This window comes from Mus pahari, chromosome 8 (genome assembly GCF_900095145.1).
Source record: "Mus pahari chromosome 8, PAHARI_EIJ_v1.1, whole genome shotgun sequence".
NCBI classification, from domain to species: domain Eukaryota; kingdom Metazoa; phylum Chordata; class Mammalia; order Rodentia; family Muridae; genus Mus; species Mus pahari.
Window position 1 is genome coordinate 11,415,062 of NC_034597.1, and position 23,449 is coordinate 11,438,510.

Sequence of the window (23,449 nt, forward strand, 5' to 3'; positions counted from 1 at the left end):
CAGGGCTATACAGAGAATCCCTGTCTCGGGGGGGGAAAAAAAACCAAAAAAAAAACAAAAAACAAAAACCAACCAAACAAACAAAGAAGAGTAGCTCACCTCAGGCCAGAGCGTGACTATTTTGCCCCCCAGCCCTGGGTGAAAGGAGACAGTAAAACCCTAGGGCCCCAGGAAACATTTGGCTGCCACACCACACCCTAAAACTCTGCACTTTGTTTGGAGGTTAGTTATCTTTATCTTCTGAGTAAATGGCAGAAATATGAGTAATTAATCTTCGGGGAAAAAAAAAAAAAACTTAGAAACCAGGATTTCTTTGAAATATGTTCCAGAAAGAACTGGGTAATTTTGGAGGTTCTTAGGTACAGAAGTAACTTTCCTTCCTCTGTCCATCTTCCACAAACAGGCATACCCACCATCGCTCCACCCGTGGTTCGACCCACACCCCGGCCTGATGTGACTCCTCCATCTGTGGGCACCTTCCTGCTCTATGCCCAGGGCCAGCAGATTGGCCACTTGCCCCTCAATGGCAGCAGGCTTCAAAAGGATGCAGCCAGGACCCTGCTGTCCCTGCATGTAAACTGGGTTTCTCCAGGAGGGCTGGGCTCCACGAGGAGGGTGGGGTTTGGAATGAGGAAAGTGGGGTTTGGGATGAGGAGGGTGGGGTTTGGGATGAGGAGGGTGGGGTTTGGGATGAGGAGGGTGGGGTTTGGGATGAGGAGGATGGGGTTTGGGATGAGGTTGTGCCTTCAGGCTTGTGGGCCTAGAGGAACTGTGCTTTGTGTTTTACAGAGGGAAATGCAGTGCTGTGCAGTGCAGGGACTCCTGGCATGCATGCCTCTGGGCTTCCATCTGCTTTAGTGGGGCTCAGTTGCTAGAAATCATGTCTAACCTATTCTAGCCGCTATATCCTGAGGGTATCATGGAAGTCCAGATAGCTGAAGAATTTCAGAGCTGTTGGCTGTTTATGGGAAGATTGTTACCTCAGGTTCCTGGGGGTTCTGTTCTGGTCACAGACTTTTGGAAGTCAAAACAAAACAGAAACAAAACAAAACAATCAAACAAAAAAACCACACAGGAGGTGGTCATTTGAGACAGCAGGGTAGAAATCAGGACCACCTGTCAGGCTGTCCCCTTTGATTTTCCTTTTGTCACTTTGACTCCCTCCTTTCCTGGCACTCTGCCTGGTACAGCTTCGGGGAATGTGTGCTGCCTATTCAGCCCCGCCCCGTCCTGTCCCACAGCCCCGCCCCTGGGTATGCTTATCCCTTGAGCTTGCAAGGCACTTCCATGTGGTAGGAGGGGTTTCTTCTCTGAAGTGGGGACAGGAGAGACACAGGTAGCTACCATGGAAGCTGGTGTGATCCTGTCTTCAGTGTACACTGAGCAGACATTTCATACAGGGCAGAGTTCTGTTTACTTCTGTTCATGAACTACTGTTCCCAAGAAAGCTTCAAAGCAGCCAGTGTATGATGAAAAGAGGGCCTTTTTCTTCGAGATTCCAGGCTCCATCCCCGATCCTGCTTTTTAAGAGTACTGCTTTATAAGTTTCTCCATGCTAACCTAACCGTCTTGTGTTCTAGCCACACCAGATGGCTTGATTGCATTTCTGAACATGTCTAATGGGCAGGGAGGAGATGGTTCTAGTGGAACTGAAGGAGAAGAGGGAATTAAAAGCACTCTTTAGGGCAATTTACCTAAAATGTGACCTTCATACCAAGAAGCTTGGTTTATGAATCCCGTGAGTCCCTGGGCTCAGTGCCACTTGTATGAATGTGTGCCCTTGCTTCAGATGGAGGGAGGACCTTTTAAGTTTAATTTTCAAATAAAAGTACCATTGACCTTAGGTCCCCCCATATAAATGCTAGGTTTTCTTCAGGAGCCAGGTTCTTCACACAGTGTCTCATGGTGACTACTTTAGGCCAAGCCCCAGGAGGCTTTCCTAGGCAAGGCGGGGACTGGTTCGGCCTGTGTTGAATTCCGTGTCTGCTGGGGGTTTTCACAGCAGGAAACTGGGTTAGAAATGGAAAGAAGCAAGTCCTGTGGGGAGCTCAAGCAGGAACCTCGCAGATTCAGGGTTTTGAATAAGACTGTCATTCATCACGAAGGAAAGGGAGAAACTGTACCAGCCGAAGGCTAGTGACCACAGTCCTCCCAAATTGTTAAATTACAGGCTCTCTTGTATATGGCACAACTAAATGCTTATATTAAGAGGCAGGGGCGATTACACCTTGGGTTGGGGAGGATTTCATTCTATTCACCCAGTGGGGGAAATTTTGTTGGCATATGTTATCAGATTTTAGAAAGGCTCTTTAAGAAAGTGCCAGAAACACTTGGAAGCGTTCATCTTTTGCACCATTAACTATTAAGGGCTTACTTAGCGGGATGCTCCTCTCATCAGTGAAAGGGCTGATTTTTCTCATGAAATGACCGTGTTCACAGCCAGTGCTAATAGTATTGGAGGAGCTTACTGTCTGGAGGTTGTCAGTGGGGCTCTTTATAAATGCCTTACTGATTGCCATGTTGGAGAAAATGAAAGCATGCAGGTTAAATGGCTGAGCCTGGCTCTGACCAGAGGGAGGAGGCTCCACCAACACCGCACGACCACAGTGCAGGTTGTTCACAGTAGTGCTGTGTGGCTGTGAACTTAGGGTTGGGGATTCAGGGAATCCTAATCCTTCTGATGTCACCATTGGTCCTCAAAGGGCTCCATAGTTGTGGGGATTGACTATGACTGCCGGGAGAGGATGGTCTACTGGACAGACGTTGCTGGTCGGACCATCAGCCGTGCCAGCTTGGAAGCAGGAGCGGAACCCGAGACCATCATTACTTCAGGTCAGCAGCTGCTTCCATGGATACTGTGTTACTATCATTTGTCCTGGTTTCCTCTGTGCTCATCTAAAAGGAAGGTTAAATTCTGTGCAGATTATTTTTAAGCTGCACAAGCCTTGTCCCTCTGCAAACAAATGCATTTATACAAGATGAACAGAAAGGTCGTTTTAGGATGAGATGAACTGCCACTCAAGGAGTGGTTCGCAGTAAGACTGTAGGGTCTGGCAGTTTATATTGCCTGTCCCTAGCCCCACGGATGCCAGATGCCATCAGGACAGCAAGGTCCAGCACAGAAGAGACTGGATATGGTTAAAAAGGTTAGCCTTCGTCCTGGGGATTAAGGCTTTTATGCTCTGGATTCTGTAAGCTGTTCAGCAGATACGGAACTTGATTTCGCCTTCCACATTGGCCAATGCTCCTGTCTTACCTTTATTTCCAGGTCTGATAAGCCCGGAAGGACTTGCCATCGACCATTTCCGTAGAACAATGTACTGGACAGATAGTGGCCTGGATAAGATAGAGCGGGCTGGACTGGATGGTTCTGAGCGGAAAGTCCTCTTCCACACAGATCTGGTGAATCCACGAGCCATCACCGTGGATCCAATCCGAGGGTTAGCTGGCTTTCTTTGTTCTCTCATGTAGATCTGTTTTGGAGACCCTGGCTCTTATATATGGCATGGGAAGGTCTGGATAGACCAGAATAAAAACTCAAATACAGTAATTCAACAGATATGTAGACCCGCTGCTGGGTGTGAAACATTCTTATAGGCAAAAATCAGGATCTTTTCTTTTTTTTTTTTTTCTTTTTTTTCTTTCTTTCTTTTCTTTTCTTTTCTTTTCTTTTTTTTTTTTTTTAGGAGCTTGCATTGTACAAGGCAGGAAGTAAGTGACATTCAGTAAGGGCGTTTGTTAGTCTGGGATGGGATGTGTCACACGGAGAATCCAGACCCCACCACTGGAGAATCCAGAGGATGCCTGGATCAGATGATCATTAGGCAGGGCCTTGGAAATGATGGGCCTGCAGGAGGGAGTTGTCCAGATAAAAACGTTCTCTGTGGCAGCTGCCAAGGCTGTCAACTGGGGTATCCAGGCCTGGGTCAGAGGTCCCCAGGATTATTGAGATGCAGCTTCCACAAACACAGTTACAGAGAAGCCCTTCAAGGCAGTGAAAGTTCTTGGTGGCTTGGTTCTACACATGAAGGTTCCTTATCTGCAGGACTAATTAACCCTTGGGGCTCCTCTTTGATAGTCCCTGTGCTTAGTCTGACCAATCAGGAGTCCCTGAACCTTGTTCAGTCATTAGGCTCCAAGATCTAGAGTCTAGAGGACAGTGTCACACCAGTGTGGGTGTGTAATGTGAGCCCTCCTCACAGCTTCCCAGAGGGTTAGCCACTTCCCTCCAAGGATACTGCTTACTGTGTGGATCTCGGCTTGCCACAAAGTAGAAATTGCTCTCTGGCTCTTACTGCCACCCACAAGGAGTGACTCCACAGCAGAGGAAACTGTTTCTCTCCCTTTTGCTGGGGCTCCCTGTGGTTAAACAACAGATACCTATGGCTTTCATGGAAGTGTCACTGTTTCTGCTCTGTAACCCTGTTTCCATATGCATAACTTATTTCTAATTAATGAGATCCTACTTTCTGAGTATTTTGTGTGTTGGGTCAGAGTCTCTGTCCAGGTCATTGCCAGGTGTGGGATAGCTAAGTTTCCCTTCCAACACTTGAGTGTTGTCCCAGGAAACTCTCCCTTAATCCCACCCAGTTCCTTATAACAGGCACTATAGCTTCTACCACAGAGTTTTTCTAACAAATACATTTCTTTGGATTCTAGACCCAAGATCTAATTGAAGATTTCAACAAATTAAGGGTTTCTGGGCAAGTACATCAGGTGTGTGAGAGGCAAGGATCTACACAGTTAATAGATAATGACTTCCCACACAGTTACGATTGTCAGGAAGCCATGGCAGCCTAAGACATTATTAACTGTGAGTGAGGTATCTGGGTGAGGTAATGTCAAAAAGCAGCAGCCAAGGTACTGGCCAGGCAAGGCCAGCATGATCCAGACTTTCTTAGAAAGGTCTCTTTCCAAACTCTTGTGTGGACTTCTGGCAGGCCTCAGGCTATTATTGGCCATTGGGCAAGAGGTAGCTTGCTGTATAAAATCCAACTTCCCCTGGGGAGCAAGAAAAGGCACTGGACAGAAGCCAATTAAAAACAAACAAACAAATAATTAAGTAAAAGCCTAATAGTCAAAGTGACTTTATTACTTCTACTATACCTTTCACCAGGAGCAAGACACCAAACTCAGCCAAATTCAAGGAAATTAAGACCAAGAATACCAGGAGGAGACGATCAGCCAGCGGTGGCCAGTGTGGCTGATGCACAGGGTGTGGGGTAGGGGGCAATGCTGAAGGTTATACATTCTAAACAAGAGCCCTGCTACTAAGCTATATGCCACAACCCCTGCACAGTTGTTCATAACAATCTTAAAATTTATCCACAGCAACTTATACTGGACAGACTGGAATAGAGAAGCTCCTAAAATTGAAACATCATCTTTAGATGGCGAAAACAGAAGGATTCTGATCAACAAAGATATTGGATTACCCAATGGATTAACCTTTGACCCCTTCTCCAAACTGCTCTGCTGGGCAGATGCAGGTAATACTGGTGATGTGGAGAAAGATAAGCTTCCCTTACAGCAAGCAATGTTAGCACTATGGGAATTATCACTACAAACCAGATCTTGCCCATCTTTATATCCTTTGGTTTAAATTTCTGTCAGCACAGAATATACCAGATCTGTAAGCTTTAAAAGAACCCTTTACAGTGATTCTTACAGTAAATTTTCTGGGGCTTAGGAGGCTGGACTGTGTAGCATATCTGTCCTGCCCTCTGACCCCACTGTGTAGCATGTCTGTCCTACCCCATTACCCCACTGGACACCTGGAAACTTTGAAGATTGAAGTATTGGCTGCTGTTGACAGTTGGCTGAGCTGAGGTTAGTCTCCCTTCTGGGCCATTATTATAGTTTATGTAAGACTCTTATCACCTGGTGTGCTGTGATCCTTTGACAAATGCTGAGAGAGGATGTCCTCCCTCAGGAATGCATTTGCTTAACACCAGGATTATCTATTCTGTGGTGTGCTTTGCATTACCAAAAAACCTTAAAGACACTGTGTGTATGTATCTCATTCTACTAAAGAAAGGAAGAAAGTTTTCAAACTTACAAAATATGAAGGTGGGCGTTTTTCACAATCCAGTTGTCAGAATATTACATTTTAAAAAGCTATATGAAATCCAGTCTTCATAAGAAATGAAATTTGAAAAGTCTTGAATTCTATAGTTTTTTTTTCAAAAATTCAAAGTATTATGTAAAAATAACCACTACCATTATCTTTTTCTTATACCTAGAATTTATAAATATATATTTTGGCCAATCTGGATGTTATGCTTTCAACTTATAAATTTAGACTTAAAATTATAAAAATTCTTATCATTTGTGACCCCCCCCTTGGAAAGGCACTGCCAGATTTCAATATAATAGATTCATCTACAGAAAGATTGAAGTTTGAATCTCAAAACTAGAGTTCTGCTGTACCAGGTGGAGAGGAATCCTAGGGCAGGATTTACAGATGCTAATGTGGACTGCAATGGGCATAAAATGCCCCATGTTTAAATTCTGCCTCTGTTCCCTGGAGAAGGACCTGGCAGCTCATTTTTACCAGTGGTTTGCCCAGGGCATGAAGGGAACTCATTTTCCTTCTTGGATGTCTTAAGGAACCAAAAAACTGGAGTGTACACTACCTGATGGAACTGGACGACGGGTCATCCAAAACCACCTCAATTACCCCTTCAGCATCGTCAGCTACGCAGATCACTTCTACCACACGGACTGGCGGAGGTGAGCACCCGCAGCAGCCTGGAAGGACACGGCGTCTGACAGTCCGCAGCTTTGGTTGGAAGCCCTGTTGGACTCTGTCCGTTGGTAGACATCAGTCTTGCAGGGCTATAACTTGAAATCATCCCTGCATTTCACCCCCAGGTTTAATGGTGTTGCTTACAAGCACCATTTAAATTGCAGAAATTTGGTAGTAATAAGAAGCATTTATTTAAATATGTTGTTAGAGAATGAGTTTTAAGCAGTCAAAGTTTTAAGTTAAATTTTCCTTTTTAAAAATATCAATAAGCAAGACATGGTGGTGCATGCCTTTAATCCCAGCACTATAGAGAGGCAGAGGCAGAGGCAGGGGAGGTGTGCCTGGTCTACACTGCCAGGACTACACAGAGGAATCCTGTCTTGAAAAACAAAATAATATCAATAATAATAAATGTTTTCCTTAAAGACTAGAAAATGTTTGACTCCCCGCTAAGAATACTTCAAAACAGAACATAAGTGCATGTCTGAATCCTTTCTCCCTACAATTTTCCCAAGACCTAATGGTAGTACTTGACTAGACCCCATGGGCCTAGCCAGAATTAGGAACTGATTTAACCACTAGTTCCTATGGCCACAGAACATTAAATACATTCTGTGTGCTGTTCCAGGGTTTTGACTTAAGAGAATGGCCAGGGAGAAGCAACAGTAGTTTGCATTTCCTGTAAGTTCCTAGTTGATATTGGTGGAGGGGCTACATCCAGAATCACTGGTATAGACAAACTGAGTAAAAACACATTTAGCAGAATTGTTTTTTAATGTATTATGGAAAAGTGCCCAATTGTTATCTACTGAAACTTTACCTTGTGACCGACCATCCATGAGTCCCTCTTCCTTCTTTTACTAGGGATGGTGTTATATCAGTGAATAAGGACAGTGGCCAGTTTACTGACGAGTATCTCCCTGAGCAGCGGTCTCACCTCTATGGGATCACTGCAGTCTACCCGTACTGTCCTACAGGTGAGTCCATCAAAGAGCATCAAGAGGCTTCCTTGGACCAGCAGGTAGAGAAGGGCTGTGGTAACTGTCAGCACTGCCTTCCTTAACTAACTATACACTGCTGTTCACTCCCCTCACAGGAAGAAAATGAACACTAAATGTATAGGAGGATTTCAAGTTTACAAGAATCTTGACCTAAGAATATTTGCTACGAAGGCAAAGAAAGTGAAAAAGGAATTGGCCATTATGAGCTCTTGGCACACAAATGAGCATTTTCAGTGCAGTGAGACTCAAGTATATTTTGTGAAGTGTATACCTCAATCTTTACTACTGTATTTTTTAAAACAAAGGTTATCACAAGTTTAAAATAGAATTTTAATCATTGCTTATTAAATCAACTTTTGTAAACTTATTTAAAAGGCCAAATTCATTCAACACAGAACCAACTAGAGCAAAGACACTAAATCTGATTGTTTGCCATGGATTCTATCTGGCCAAGAAAAGTGAAGCAAACAAATGGCTATGAAAACTTATTCCTGAGGCCCGCTGAGACCGCCACAGACGGACCGTGGGGTTGACCCAGCCTATTTATGCTGCCCGGTGAAGTCCTCAGACTTTATTTATACTAAGGTGCTACAAAGACTCCCCAAGTGCCTCTACAGAAGCATCCCTCAAAAGTACTCTGGGTGAAACACCAAAGATGCAGCAGTTCTTCAATTTTCTATGTAATTCCAATAAAACATTTTAAAGCTTTCTTGTGGTCTAAATATCTATATTAAGGGTTGGGGTGAATCTAACCATACAAGGTGCATAATTATTATAGAAACAGAATACACTGATGCAAAACAAAGCAAAACAAATAAGCCTTTTACTTCCCCAACTTTATTAAAGAAAAAAAGCAGTGGTGGTAAACCTCTAGAACATGGTCAATCTCCTGGGGTTCTCCCTTGAAAGTTTGACATCTGATTTCCAAGCACATGCCGTGTAATGGTTCTCATCACTAAGCAGGTGAGACACTGACATCCTCATGTGCTCATCTTCCAACTTTCCCCAGTCTGTGGTCTGTCTTTGGATCAGCAATGATGGCCTGGACAGCTACTATGGCTTCATTAATTTTTGTCTGTAGCTCTCTGAGCTCTTCTATGTGCAGCAACCGCAGGATCTGAGCAGCTTCATTAAGAACTGCATCTGTCACAAGACAAGAACATTGCATCTGTATGTATGATTTCTGGAATTCTAGCCACCTACTTACACCTCAGTACAGCAAGTCCCTCAAAATAGCTTGACTTCAACAAAATAACTTACCGCCTGTGTCAAAGCCAAGAATATGTTTGTCTAAAGCAACAGGTAAGCCCTTTAAAACAAAACAAAACAAAACAAGATCATTTAGTTAAGGGTCACTTTTCTCATTTGAAACCTGGCTATCTGGTTTAGGGACTATTGCGATTTACCTTGTGATGAGCTAGCTTTCCAGCCACCCAATCAATGTACCAGAGACATCAAAGCCCATACAACCTTTTAAACCAAGCCCATGCGAAAGCACTTAATGTGGCTAAGGAAGAAGTGCTGGCAGCTAAGCAAGTGCTGTGCAAATTAATTACAAATGAAACTACAAAATATGCAAACATATCTAAGACACAGAAGGTTTTCAGCCAGCTTGTTTACCAGAGTATTTATATGTTAATATTTTATTATAGTCGTTACTTCTAGTCAGGGATGATAGTACCAAACTGTACACTCTTCAAAATAACTAGTATAAAAAGAAGGCCAGGAAGTCTGAGCTACCCGCTGAAATTAGTAGTAATTAGCCACTGCTAAGTTCGTGCCTAATCTAACATGCTCTCTCTACTTGGCTCTCTCACAGGGCTAATAACTTAGATGATCTGAAATTCAGAGAACAAAGTCAACAGCAGACTTGTAGTTGAATGGCACCACAGACTGGGGTTCTTTTTGTCTGCCACAGACCACCAAGGAACAGCTATCCCTGACATCCACCATATCCCTCAAACAGTCAGGAATGATGGCTACAAAGAACAGTGATATGAAGTTATAAACTGCAGCAATGAAAAGCTAGATTCTACTCTGCAAACAGAAGCAGAGAGCTCTGGCTCAGCACTGTTCAGCATGGCCTCCAAACCAAAGACATCATTTTGGTAAATGAATGACTATTATGGCAGAACAATTTGCTGCTTGTTCTGTAGTGGATGAAATAAGCTGATCTTTGATCCAATTTCCAGTGACCAATTCATACATAATTAAGCTAGTAAGAACCCTTAGTAGAAAGCAGAGCGTGTTTCAGAGGGCCTACACTGCATCAGCGGCTCTTCATCACTATTGAACTTACTAAAGGGGTCAGAGGACAAAGGGCATTGGAGGGCTTGGGGGAGAAGAAAAGGAGGGGCCAGAATCCTCAGTGAGAAGAGACCATTATTGATAACTGCAGCTGTCCCTCCTTACCCAACAACATTCTCAGCATTATGGCTTTGGGAGATTCAATTTTTCCTTCATTTCTTTCTTTCTGTTTTTTTTTTTTTTAAACCTCAGAGCCCAGGCTGGCTTTGAAATCACAGGTCTCCTTCCTCCTAGCACTAGGATTAAATACTTGTATCTCCACACCTGGCATTTTTGGGGATATCTGTATTGATGGCATGGTTAAAAATATTCCAGTAGTATTCTTCAAGGGGAGGTGGCCATGACATACTGAGCAAAAGGAGATAAATTACAAAGAATCCCAAGTGTGAGTATGAGATCTAGATTTAACATGAAAGCAGTAAGTGTGTCCTACCTTTTTCTACCATGTACCCAACAATCCAACATGTTTCACAAGGCTAAATCCCTTGGCACTTGCCTCAAGTTTAGACTGAATGGACTAGTAGATTCTCTAGAGTGTGAAATGTGGTCAGACATGAAATTCACTGTTCACCCAGTTGTCTGAACTCAATTATTGAAACTCCAACATTGAGTTTACTTAAGAATCAAGTTCAATTCACATATAAGCCATCTACCTTTCTCCTTCTGTTCCAAAAGAATGGGCATCGTGTGTGTGTGTGTGTGTGTGTGTGTGTGTGTGTGTGTGTGTGTGGGGGGGGGGGGGGGGGGGGGGGGGGGGGGGGGGCGGGGAGGGCTGTTCTCTATGTAGTCCTGGCTGTCCTGGAACTCACTATGTGTACCAGCTGGCCTTAAACTCAAGAGGTCTGCCTGCCTCTGACTCTAGAGTACTGGGATTAAAAATGTGTGCCATCATACCCCACCCAGAATGTGTAGATAACAAGCTTAAATGCATGCAATAGCAGAGGGAGTTTCCATTGACTGGCTTAGAATCTTAGAAACACACGTACCTCTTTTGTTTGATTTGCTTTAGCAACTGCATCTTGTGTTAGACGTTCCTGAACCAAAATTCGAATTGCCTAGGAAACCCAACAAAGACCAAACTTACTATTTTGCCAAATCACTAATACACAAATGTCCGCCCCGGGATTAGACCCAAGCTCTAATGCACACTAAGAGAGCACTCTACTACTGAGCTACATCAGTCTTAACATGCTAACTTCTATGCCTGGCAAACCTAAGGTATTCTCCATATAGAACCATGATTACTTGAATGACAAACAAGATAATTATGTATTCGACCTAGGACTTTACAAAGCTTTTTGATATAGCTACTGTATGTTAAAAGAACTCCTGGGTTTCAAATTTTGGTAAAAGTAATCCCAAATATGCTGCATTTATACTGCATTATCTGTTTTCCTCTTAGTTTATGATTGAAAATGATGTGGGATTGTCCCTAGGAAATATCTGCATACTAGATTGAGCAGAAAATAAAACTCTGAAACAGCTGAATTTTACTAACAACAACTTGATGTCTTTGGCATCCAAGCTGGGTGAGAAAAATCCATCTGGATTCAACATGAATATTCTATTAAGCTAAGAACACTACTTCTGTTGTTAAAACTGTCCACATAACCCATATAATTCTAATAAGAAGGATAAATGATAACCCCTTCTGGGTAGAAGGAAGTCTATTCAATTTATTATGAAGCAGTTTATGGTAAGCTTCACTCTCGAGATCTGCAACAGCCATTATCTAATAGTCACTAAAGCTATTGTCTGCATCCTCCTGCCCTACCCCACTGCACAGTCACAGCAGAAAGTTGATGAAATGCTTTCTTTTCTCAAAATTAAAGTTCTTTCAGAGATCTGTGTTCCTTGATATAGAAGTATAAATTCCAAGAAAGGAAAGATGCTAAAGATGAGAGCATTTGTTTGCTAAAGTGGCTAAATTCACCATTAGGGATTTGGCATTTCCCCCTTAACACAGACTGAACTCGCAGACTGAGCAGTCTCTATCACTCTGTGCCTTGCATGTTCATCAACTTCTAGATCTGTTTCCTAATAAAACCTCTTCTTTGGGTGTGAGGTGTATACACATTCATGCAAACCTGTGCATATGGGTGTGTGTGCAAGTAGTGTGGAGATTAAGTCTGGCACTGGCGCTTACCCAGCTGTTTTCTACCTTTTCTCGAATTAGCCCTTCTCTGCTAAATTAGGGATTTGTCAAACTACAAGGAGGGCAGTGATGAGTATGATGGGCCTCACACTGTCATGGCTAGGCTGACCGGCCAGCATGCCCAGAGAGCCAGGTGTCTGCCCTCCCAGCACTGGGGTTAGAGTTGTCATTGTGTTTGGTTTGCTACGGGGGTTTTGAGTTCCAAACCCAGGTCCTTAGGCTTAACCCTTTACCAGCAGAGCCAGCTCCCTAGGACCCAGGTTTTTTGGTTTTAATATTTCTCAGCATGATTGTTAATAGGATTGAGTGACATTTTATCTCTGCAAAGATCAAACACACTGGTGTGCAGTTAATGCTCAGATATCAGTTTACTGCTAGATAATGTAAAACATAAAATAATAATGTGTGTGCTCTAGGTCCCACATTCTTCTGAATTTCTATTCACCAGCACATTATAAATTTAAATAAAAACAGATAGCATATAGGAAAGTGAAGATTTTTCTCCATGTGCAGTCTCTGTCAAGAATAAAATGGGCAGCTTACCTTAAGCATTACCAAGTAGTCATCATGACGCTGAATCTGAAGGAGGTTAGCCAGAGCCATGACACCCGCCTTAAAATCAGGATTATTTACTATAAAAGATTAAAAGTGAATAAGCAAAACCCAGCTCTACAAACATCATAATTATTTGTCTGAACACAGGAGCTTATGGAAAGAGCAACTTTCTAGGACCGACTCACCTTTGTCTTCGACATAGAGCAAGTTCAGCAAGTCTAGGAGAAGCCTCCTTGCTAATCGCACGGGGCACATGGAGAACTTCATAAATGGCTAACCTAACTCTGTGAGGCCCAACTACGGACACCTTTTAGTGTTTCTCCCCAAGCTATTAATTTTAATACAGATGCACTCAACGGGTAGTTTTCCTGTCACCGCGGCTTTGGAGTATGCAAGCTCATTCCCTCTTAAGAACAGCTCACTGCAGGTCACAGTGCAGCAGTCAGTGAAAGCTTATTTAACACACTATACTCTAGGCAATTTCCATAATCTTCAGGCTTTAAATGGAAATTACTAAAAGGGCATGTGGGACTTGTAATGACGAAACATTTTACCATTTGTCACTAGATTAAAAAAAATAAATTATACTGCCAGGAAGGTGACTAATGAGTGTCACAATGAGCAAGAAATCAAAATCCAAATTACTTGAAGCTAAAAAACCGCCATTGCTTTTAACATTCAAATATTCCGTGTTGAAGGGATGAGGGGGAGGGAATGCTCACCGCAACTGACAGTCTCAGACAAGAGAGGCTGCTGTGCGCTCCTGTCAGGCATGCACTCGGGCACACGAGTGGGAAGCAATTACAAAACCAGGGCCGCCACCCGTATGCACCACACACTCACCATCCAAGTTGATCAGTGGCTCTGTATTTTTAGCTGCGTTGTCAGTATTTTTCCTGTTATCAGGTACTAAGTCCTTGTATTTTTCAGCTATAAAAAACAAGCAACAAGGTAAAATAACTACAACTTAAGATTAAGATAAATATTGCTTATTTATTGAATGTAGTTAAGCCAGATTATGACATCCACTCAAAAATTATACTTCATTACACAAAAACTTCAAAAAAAGATAATGTAACTTTTTGATTAAGCTGAAATCCTTACTGGAACACTAGACACGAGGTTCTTCTCAGTAATGTTTCTGAGATAAGCTTTAATGTACCATAGGCTGGCCCTGACCTTTGACCCTCCTCCTCCTCTACTTCCCAAAAGATTAGGAAATATATTCTTTTAGGCCTCTCTTAAATTTGGGACTGAAGAACAGTTCAAGGGTGGGGGGGCACATGACAGATGGAGGGCGGACAGGACACAAACATGAGTTACCTAGAAATTAAAAAGAAGCAGGGCATGGTCCCAGTTACAGAAGCCAAGCAGGACAACCACAAGTCACACACCTGCCTGAGCTAAATCAAATCCAGGGACAATGGGCAACTTATCAAAAGCCTGTCTCAAATTTTAAAAATAAAAATACAAATAAATAAATAAATAGATAAGTTAAAAAAAAAATATTGGTTAGACACTGAAAAAAATTTCTCCCAAATCTTTCCCATATGTAAAATACTGCTTTCAACACAAAAATCAAAATATCTTAAAACGTATCATACATGGATTTAAAATGTCATGGAAATTAAAAATTCTGAAGGTATGCTGTTTTCACTTGAAAAATATTTTAAAAGTAATGAATAAATTTATTGCCAAAAATGACTCCTCAGATCTTAATATAAGAAAATGCTTTGTACTGTTATAATTTTTCCTATCAACCTAAACTTTTAAAAAGTAATGAAACTTGAATCAGATTTTAATAACATTAATTGGCATATGAATAAAGTTGTCTTAAGTAATGGAAAATCAAGCAAAAATTCTCAATGATTTCAACAAATTTAAGATGTCTAATGGCAAGAACACTAGCGCCTCCTGCAGGTTAAGGCCAGCACTGTTACCTTAATCAGCTTAGTGCCTCTGTTCCTGCAATGCTGAAACTGAAGATTAAACAAGCATGCTGGCTAGCTGAGATTTGTAATACACCTTTTATACTATTTATCTTTCAACTTTCCTTTTTCCAATATAGAAATACCCCACTTAATACACAAGTTTTTATTGAAACTTTGAGAAACGAATACATATGCTAATGAATGCACTATGCTGGAATATAGCAAACAACCCTGAAGCCAAGTATAAAATGGAGCGAATGTGATGAGAAAAGACATGGAGGATGGCCAGGAATCCACCCTGGAGCAGCTGAAGATCAGCCTCCATGGGGTTCAGAATCCCAGGATACTCTGTTGCAAATAACCTCCCACATAGTTGCTACCAAGCCAGAGCAGGAAACAGAAAGAACCTGCTAAAGGCCCCAAACATCAGCAAGGCTGAGGTCACAAGGCCTACAGTCCCATGTATTCCATCATGGAAAGAAACCGCAGGGCTGCTTGCTTTGTTCTTTCAAATAAAACTGAAAGTGTTTTTATGAAAATGGGAAAGTGACAATGCTTTAGATTAGAAGATGCAACTAGAGCTGGTCTTTAGAAAGAAGCTTCATTCTAAAACGCAGTTCAGAAAATTAGCCAGAGGACACGAGGCTGAGAACAGGGGGTGGCACCACCCTATACTAGAAGAAGGTGACAAGAGCTGAAGCAGGGCAGCAGAAACAGAGGTGACACAACAGACTCAGACAAAGACTAAAGGTAACGGGATGGGCGGGGCAGAGAGAAGCTACGCGTATCAGACAGGTTTCAAGAGCACACATCTAGGACCTGAAAGTGACAGGCACCATGAAGGAAAATCACAAACCCAAGGATGGAAGTGAAGCAGGATGCTCAGCCTGAAGCTGAGGTGTTTGATGAAAGGAAGAAGTGCAATGAGTCACCTCTTCCACTGGCACCAAATTCAAGAGCTTCAGATAACAGAAGACTGTTAATAGCTGAGGAAGATTAAACATTGCACATACATGTTGGCCTACACTGTCTTAATGTGCACTGGCACTAGACACACCAGTATGTTTCTATCTCCTGTGAAATAGCTGCTGCAACCAATACTCCAAACCCCAAGGTCTCTCCGATGCTGGCAGCAGTGTCAATGGCTTAGTTGCAGTGGAAGCTGGCAAATTAACCAAGTAATGTTCCTTTGTTAAGGAAGTCTATTAACCTTTTTCAGAAAACAACTTCCAAACTCTAAAAGAAAATGTAAACAAAGCAGGTTCCACTTTTTGTAATAAAATAAACCAAAAGCAAAATACTAGACAAGAAACATCTTCCCACAACCTTCTTTCTCATCTAAAAAAAAAAATCCACAACACTGAACTAAAGATGAGCTGGAGCGGTGTCTCAGTGGTTAAAGCCCTGGCAAAGGACCTAGATTAGATTCCCAGTACCCACATGGAAGTTCACAGTTGTAACTCTAGCTCCAGCAGATCTGATATCCTTTCCTGGCTTTTGAAAACAGTAGGAATGCATATAATACATATACAATTAAAAATAAAAATCTTTTAAGAAGCCCCATAAGCCAACACCCACCCTACATTCCACACAAAACATACCGTTATCTCCATATTCAAGTCTAACAGCTAAACCAAGAAGCCAGTCAATTGCTTCTTGCCGATCCTGAATCTTGAAAGGACAGTTAACATCTTTGAGATACTGCAAAGGGAAAAAGGGGGAAAAAAAATCTATTTCATTATCATAGAGCCACAGAACACAGAACAGCAGACAGACAGAGGCCTCAGTTTGGAGCTTTAAGAATTCCTTCCAGGCTGGCCTTGAATCCCAGATTTCCAGGACTGGCCTGGAACTCCTGACTCTTTCACCTCCACCTTCCTGGTGCCAAGATTTCAGTGTGTACCACCACATCTATCATTATTAAACCTTTGATGTAATAATACAGTTCAGAAAAAAAAAATGCTTAAAAGTACCTTTCTAAGGAAAACAATAAAATATTCCTTTTTAAAATATTTGTAACTGGAGATCCCAGGTAGGACAAGATACAAGAATAATCTCATTTAGACAACGAAACTACAACCTAGGAAAATCTGATACTCAAACTGGCTATACCACTTAGTTCTGGGACCAGAACCTTAGCTTTGACTCCAGGTCCCAATGCACAGGGCAATTAGATAAAAAGTGCAACTTTTAAAGAAGGACAATTCAATCAATTACTGGAACTTTATCATTCAGCAAGCCATGGAACTTGTGTGTCGGCTACAGCCAAGTCCTTTAGGCAAATGAGCTGATCCTTCAATCCCTCAGGAATTGAAAGTTGACCCTAACAACAAACCTTTCAGTGAAAACTTCAGAGATAATTGATAAATTAATATGAATAGTAAAAATTCATTTTCTAACCAAAAATTCTATTCCTTTAATAAAGCAAACAAGTCTCATTCATTAAATTTGGCCACGATCAAAAACACTTTTGAGTACTGAATGCGAAATCATAACTTAAAATCTATATTAATTACCAAATAGATGTTTCCTAAAATACCTTAAACAACATTTCTGATAGCATTTGGGTGACTTATGATTTTTTTACTATCCATCTGGATCTTTTAAACAAGCAATTGTCTCTAATCTCTGCATACTTTTTCATTTACATCTTTTACATGGAGGAACGGCTATAGAGGCCAAATGAACCAACAGAAAACACTAGCACTAAATTTTAAGATCTTTAAAAGCCCACTGAAAACTGAAAAAAGTTTAAGGGTAAATAAAGATAAACCACTAGAAGCAGTTGCAGTGGCAAGAAGCATTAGGCCTTGGTATGGGTAAACATTTATGGGAAAGGTGTATCAGGTATGTGGCTCGTGAACAAGTACAGAGACAGCTGCCACTGTCACTCCCATTTGCTGATGACACTGTAATGACATACTGTGGTTTTTATAGAGTTTGGAAACAATTATTCCTGAAAAAATATTACTAAAATTAAAATAAATCAATGTGAAACAATTTTAGTCACAAAATCATCCACAGAGAGGTTTTTAGAAACATTTCTATCTATACAGGACATCATCTGTACCAAGAATAAACATGACAGTTTCAAGTTTCAGGCATGCCAATTATGTCTTTTAATGAGTATGTGGTAGTTTGAATGAGAATGGCCCCCATAGCTCATATATTTGAATGTTTGGTCCACAGGTGGTGGAACTAACTGATTTGGGAAGGATTAGGAGGTGTGGCCTTATTGGTGGAGGTGTGTCACTGAAGGTGGGCTTTGAGGTTTCAAAAGCCACGCCCACCCCACATCTTTTCACTTCCCACAATTCCCAGTGAGCTCTCTGACTCCTCCTTGCAGATAAGGATGTGAGTTCTCAGCTATGGCTCCAGTGCTATGCCTGCCTGCCTGATGCCACACTCTGCCCATGATGGTCATAGACTCACCCTCTGAAACTGTGGGGAAATCTCAAGGTAAATGCTTTCTGTTAGAAGTTGCTTTAGTCATGGTATCGCTTTACAGAATAGAAATGTAACTAAGACAAGCACTCAAAAGTATATTGCTGCATTTTTGTACCTAATGTAACTAAAGCTCCAAGAGACATGCTGTGCTCTTCTGGCCTCTGCGGATATCCGACATACATACAAACACATACACACACACACATACATATATACATACAAACTATGTAGACAATCCTATTAAGGAATGCCATGACATTTAGAAAATGATGTTTAATCCAAATACTGAAAGCTTGGTTGGAGATAATATAATTTGCTTTAAAAATCAAAACAGCAAAGTTTGAATCCATAGAATTAGCTTTACTTATACTGATCACTATTATATCTTAAAAGAATATAGGAATTTTTAACTCGACCTCATACAACTTTTACAAAAGCTCTCTGGGCTTCCTTCTACTTCCTGATTCATTACCTTTTCAAAGAACTTGGGCCAGTCACTGCTGTGGATGTTTCTCAGGTTACCTCTGTCTTCAATCTTGTAGTGTCTGATTTTCTGGTCCTCAAGCCAAACGATAAAGTTTCTAAATTCTGTTTCATCTGCAACGAAACATCATGTATCAAGTCACTAGAAGCCCTCGGTGATCTTGGTGGCTTTCTAACCTGCAAACACTACTGTTAACTGACCCCAAGAGCTCAAAGTTCAGACTGCAGAGCCATTGCTAGCTCACTGAAATATCCTCAAATTCTGGATGAGCCTCAGAAAACTGGATACACTTTCTAAGCTTCAGAGTCTTCAGATACAAGCTGAGGAAAACGGGACTTACTTCGTCGGGTTGTTTTGAGTATTAAATGAATTTGAACATGCAGGGAACAGTGTTTCCTATGTTGTATTAGAACTCTGGTTCCTTTAGAGTTTAAGCGGGGGGGGGGGGAGATTGGGCAGGTAAAAACTTTTAAACAACCCAAGAGAATAAAATAAACAAAATATAAACGATTTAAACACCCTGAATACAAATATTAAAAACCGAAAGCTAGGAGACAGTGTACAGTTTCCAGGATGCATTTCCTTCCTTAGATTCTCCCCCTACGAATAAAAAATAAAAACACCCCAGGAAAGATCCTCATTTTTACACGTCAGAAAACTGAGGTCTCAAACCCCAATTTCGGCTCTACCGCCACCCAGCAAGTCTTGAATCAAAAGCCAAGTAAAAACCGGGTCAGATCCTGATGGGCTTCTGGAGACCAAACGCTGCCACCCCGCAAACCTGTGCGTCCTGTACAGTGGAATGAGGCCCCGCTCCCCGCCTCACTCCCAGTTTCCCACTGACCGGCACGACTTGAGTATCTTTTTTCTGAACGGTTCTACTTCCCTGGCAGCCGGCCGCTAACTTCCTGCGCGCCCCGAAGGCCATCCCCGGCCCCCTCCCCTACCCCGCAGGCGCCCGCCGAGCCGCCCCGGGGCCGGGAAGCGTGCCGAGCGAGCGCCGCGGGGCAGCGGCTGCCGGGTCTGGGTCCGGGTCCGGGCGGGCTGGGGAGGCGCCGTCGCCGAGCCCCGCGGCCGTGGGCCACCCACCTTTGCAGTTGAAGCCTGAGGGGTTGTGGTAATCCAGGGCCGTGAGCTTGCGTCGGAACATGGTCCCCGCTGCTCGCGCTGGCCGCCCGGGCCTCCGCCGGGACAGGAGAAGCGAGGTGAGGCGGGCGGCGCAGGCACCGGCGACGCGGCGAGGGGGCGGGGCGGCGACCGACGCTCGGACGGACGGCGGACGGAGTCAATCGCGGCTTAGGAACGCCCGCAGTCCGCGAGCGCTGGCCAATCACCGCTGCTGCTTAGGAGGCGGGGCCACGTCGGGGGCACGTCGACGCTCAAATAAACTTTATTGTCAGCTTCCTAGTTGTACAATGGACCGAAAGCAGGTGTGAAGCGGCGATTCGTGGATCCAACTCCTTTTCTTGCAGCAGTAGGCAAGACCAAAACCCAAAACCAAAAAAAAAAAAAAAAAAAAAAAAAAGATGTCCGTACGCTCTCTTCAATCGGCTATAGCTCTTAATGACTCAGAGCTGCTGTTTAATATTTTGAGCGTATTAATTGCTCGTCTATGAACGCTGGTAATACAAAGATCGAAAAGAAAGGTCCCTGCAGGATATTCTTTCGGACGAATTGGAGTGATGTAGAGACTATATACAACCCCCATGCCATATTTCAGTTTGTCGCCAAACAGTGAAGTCAGAAACCGGGAACCTGCATTTCCTTCTCCCCAAAACTCGTAGTGACCTTCAGTGGGCCACTAAGTCCTGCTATCTCTTCTCTCGCATCCTTTCGTGCCTTTCCTGCTCTATTTTCCAGTAATGCGACTGATTATCGAAAGCGCCCATTTAAAACTTTCTTCTTATCTTTTAACAAAGCTGTCGCTGCTTGTGATCTGAGTTGTATGCTTCCAGGTTTTTGGCCTCTTACCCAAATTTGCAAAAGCAAAATAGTTTTATTTGAAGCAATGCTATAGTGCAAAGTTACAGAATGACAGCAGGCAACACGATTAAGAGTACCAAGTACCTCAGGCTACAGCCTGGGTCTCTTTTCAACGGTCAAGAGAAAGGAGGGGCCGGATGCTAATGTGGATGATCCTTTATTTTAATTGATAGATCAGGTTATATGATCATTTCAGTACTGCTCATGTTCCTTCCTATAATGTATCTGGCTTTAATCACACGCACAGGCATACGATAGTAAATAGGAGATTCTTCTTAAAAGCTTATTAAAGGACATAGTTTCCTCTTAATTGTGCCTGTACCCCAAGCCAGTTCAGGCTGTCTTGACCCTTCTAATCTTTATGCCCCATACATTGGGAATATACTTGAGTAAAAACTGTTTAAGTGTGATTGGTACTAGGGGTGAAGAAACATTATTATTTAGAGGTGGAAGTATATATAATCTGGGGAGGTTAAGGGAGTTCCAAAGTGCCAGGTAAATTGTTTAGAGGACAGTTTTTTGTTTTTGTTTTTCCTTTGTGTGTGTGTGTGTGTGTGTGTGTTACTTACCAATGAAGGAACAAGGCTGCCAAGAGCATCACTGTAAGAGGGGCTACGTGAATGACTCAGAAACAAGTTGGGGTTCCAAGCTAACCTCTCTCCTAGGCTTGCCTGTCAGGCGCTGCCTGCTGTGTTCTAGAGACAATCAAATGTTCTTACTGAATTTAAGATCCCTCCCATTCCCGCTGCAAACTGTTTTCCAGATACAGGCAAGCAGTGATGAGCAGGACAGACTGGCCGGATACTTTGATTCCATTTAAAAAACCAAAAGGGAGGGTGGGAGGGACAAAAGAGAGAGACTGTGGCTTGAAGATAGTGAGGAGTTCACTCGCAGGCAAAATGATCGCTGATGTTGCTGGAAGCAGATGCACAAAGGCAAGAAATGAGCAACAACAGGGCCGAAAGGGAACCGCTTATGGAAGCTGGAGGGAGGAGGTGACAGCTGGTGAGACTGTGGACAAAGGCAGGCGCTTGATCAGAAAGCCCTTTCATGGCAAGCTGATGGGCGTCACTGAAGCTCTTGGAGCTAAGCCAACTGTACGTTTCATTTTAGTTCAGGAGCCGGTAATTAAACAGTGTTTGCATCTGTGGGGCATACAAATGAAGAAGCTGTAGTGTCTAATTTCAGGAGGTTTAAATGTAATAATCAACACAGATGCTTAGATTAGATGCTTCTAGTCTGGAGCCAGAAAGTGACACGTGCATAATGAGAAGCTTCGAACGCGCCGCAGGCCCCAGTGCAGTTTAAACGGGCTCTCGGAGACTATTCATGCTTTACCAGTTAAGTTGCATACCAAGTGAATCAGGAAAAGCAAGACCAGGTGCTGGAGAGATGGCTCAGCAGTTAAGAGCATCGACTGCTCTTCCAGAGGTCCTGAGTTCAATTCCCAGCAACCACAGGGTAGCTCACAAACATATGTAGTGGGATCTGATGCCCCACTTCTGCTGTGTCTGAAGACAGCTACAGTGTACTCACATACATAAAATAAATAAATCTTTTAAAAAAAGAAAAAGAAGAAGAAAGTGATTACTGTGGGCTTGTTGACAGTTTCAGAGGAATCAGGCGGAGAGACACTGGGCCTGGCTTGGGTTTTTGAAACCTCAAAGCACCCCCCCCCCCAGTGAAACACCTCTTCTAAACAAGAACACACACCCGAGTCTTTCCAACTGGGGACTTGATTCTATGCGGATATATGAGCCTATGGGGTGGGAGTGGGGGACCATCTCATTCAAACCACCACGGGGCCTTTGAAATAGATGGCATACAACCTCATTTCTAAAGACCAAGCCTGCATAATGGAGAAACATTTTAGTATCAAATGACGTGAACCCCAAGCAGTGGTCAATTGAGAGTTTCACAAGCCAGTCATCCATCCATTGAATTATTCAACCAAGTCTTTCCGTGTCAGCTGTGAGCCAGGAAGTCTTCTGGGCCCTTTGGGGGGCTCTGTGAAGTTATGAACGACAAACTCTACAGGTAAGAAGCTTCCTGTCTGGCAAGGGAGGACGAACAGTATAAGCATACATGTGTAAATTATGTATTATCTTTGGAAGGCCCTAAGCGCTATGGGAAGTCACGAGATGAGTAGGAAGGTAAAAATGTATAAGGACAATGAGTAAGGGGACTTGGTGTCACTTGCCCTTTGGGGCAGAATGATCTGTCTGGGTGAGACACTGAGAAGGTGAAATGTAAAGAAAGACTTGCAGGAGCCAAGGGGTTAGCCATACAAGTATCTCAGAAGATGAGAAACAGATGACGTGTGTAGTGTATATGAAATTCCAATCTCAACATCTCTAAAGAAAGTTCTGTTTCAACACAGCCCTGTCTATTTGCTTATTGGTTGCCTTGACTGCATCAGTGAACAAGTTGAATAGATTCAATGTATAAGGCTCACAAAATCTACAGTATCTTCAAGGTATGTAGTGGTTCAGTCTCACGGAGATGGCAATGCCAGCATCATTAAGGACAACTCATATTAAGTAAGCTAGCCATCAGAGGTATACATTTCACATTGAAGCTTGTTGAAATCTTTCTGTTTGTTCCTTCCTTCCTTCCTTTTTAGGAAAGGAACTCACTTCATAGGCCATGCTGGCCTTAAACTCACAAGAGATCCATCTGCCTCTGCCTCCTAAGTACTGGGATTAAAGGTGTACTCCACTACGCCCAGCTTAACCTGTCAAATTTCTAAAGCTACCAAGTTCACTACATCTTTTTTCAGTTTTCCCAAAAAGTGAGCAAAGCAAGTTGGTAACATTTAGAAACATTCACAACAGCCTC

General features: G+C 42.8%; 2 protein-coding genes across 2 annotated transcripts in view; one reads left to right on the forward strand and one right to left on the reverse strand.

The window, feature by feature from the left end:
- The window catches only part of Nid2 (nidogen 2), a 59,719-nt gene extending 51,261 nt beyond the window's left edge, over positions 1-8,458 (forward strand). Inside the window, exons 15-21 of the mRNA XM_021204207.1 lie at positions 404-573; positions 2,703-2,832; positions 3,269-3,440; positions 5,332-5,489; positions 6,609-6,732; positions 7,613-7,725; positions 7,845-8,458. Coding sequence (XP_021059866.1) covers positions 404-573; positions 2,703-2,832; positions 3,269-3,440; positions 5,332-5,489; positions 6,609-6,732; positions 7,613-7,725; positions 7,845-7,855 — 878 coding nt within the window. The 3' untranslated portion in view covers positions 7,856-8,458. The remainder of the gene's footprint in view (positions 1-403; positions 574-2,702; positions 2,833-3,268; positions 3,441-5,331; positions 5,490-6,608; positions 6,733-7,612; positions 7,726-7,844) is intronic.
- Positions 8,459-8,568: 110 nt separating this feature from the next.
- On the reverse strand, positions 8,569-19,931 carry Rtraf (RNA transcription, translation and transport factor). Its single transcript, XM_021204208.1, has 8 exons — positions 19,718-19,931; positions 18,617-18,741; positions 16,299-16,398; positions 13,610-13,696; positions 12,755-12,843; positions 11,043-11,111; positions 9,010-9,058; positions 8,569-8,892 (listed from the first exon to the last, which is right to left on the reverse strand). Exons 1-8 carry the CDS (start codon positions 19,776-19,778, stop codon positions 8,738-8,740), a joined length of 735 nt encoding a protein of 244 aa, XP_021059867.1. The 5' UTR covers positions 19,779-19,931; the 3' UTR covers positions 8,569-8,737.
- Positions 19,932-23,449: the final 3,518 nt, after the last annotated feature.

Bases quoted from the DNA above. Each gene is read 5' to 3' on its own strand.
- Rtraf (XM_021204208.1), bottom strand. From the start codon at position 19,778: ATGTTCCGACGCAAGCTCACGGCCCTGGATTACCACAACCCCTCAGGC. The intron at 13,697-16,298 runs GTATGTTTTGTG...TGTTTTTTATAG, and splicing joins ACTTGAATATGGAGATAACG to CTGAAAAATACAAGGACTTA. The intron at 11,112-12,754 runs GTAAGCTGCCCA...TGGGTTTCCTAG, and splicing joins ACTACTTGGTAATGCTTAAG to GCAATTCGAATTTTGGTTCA.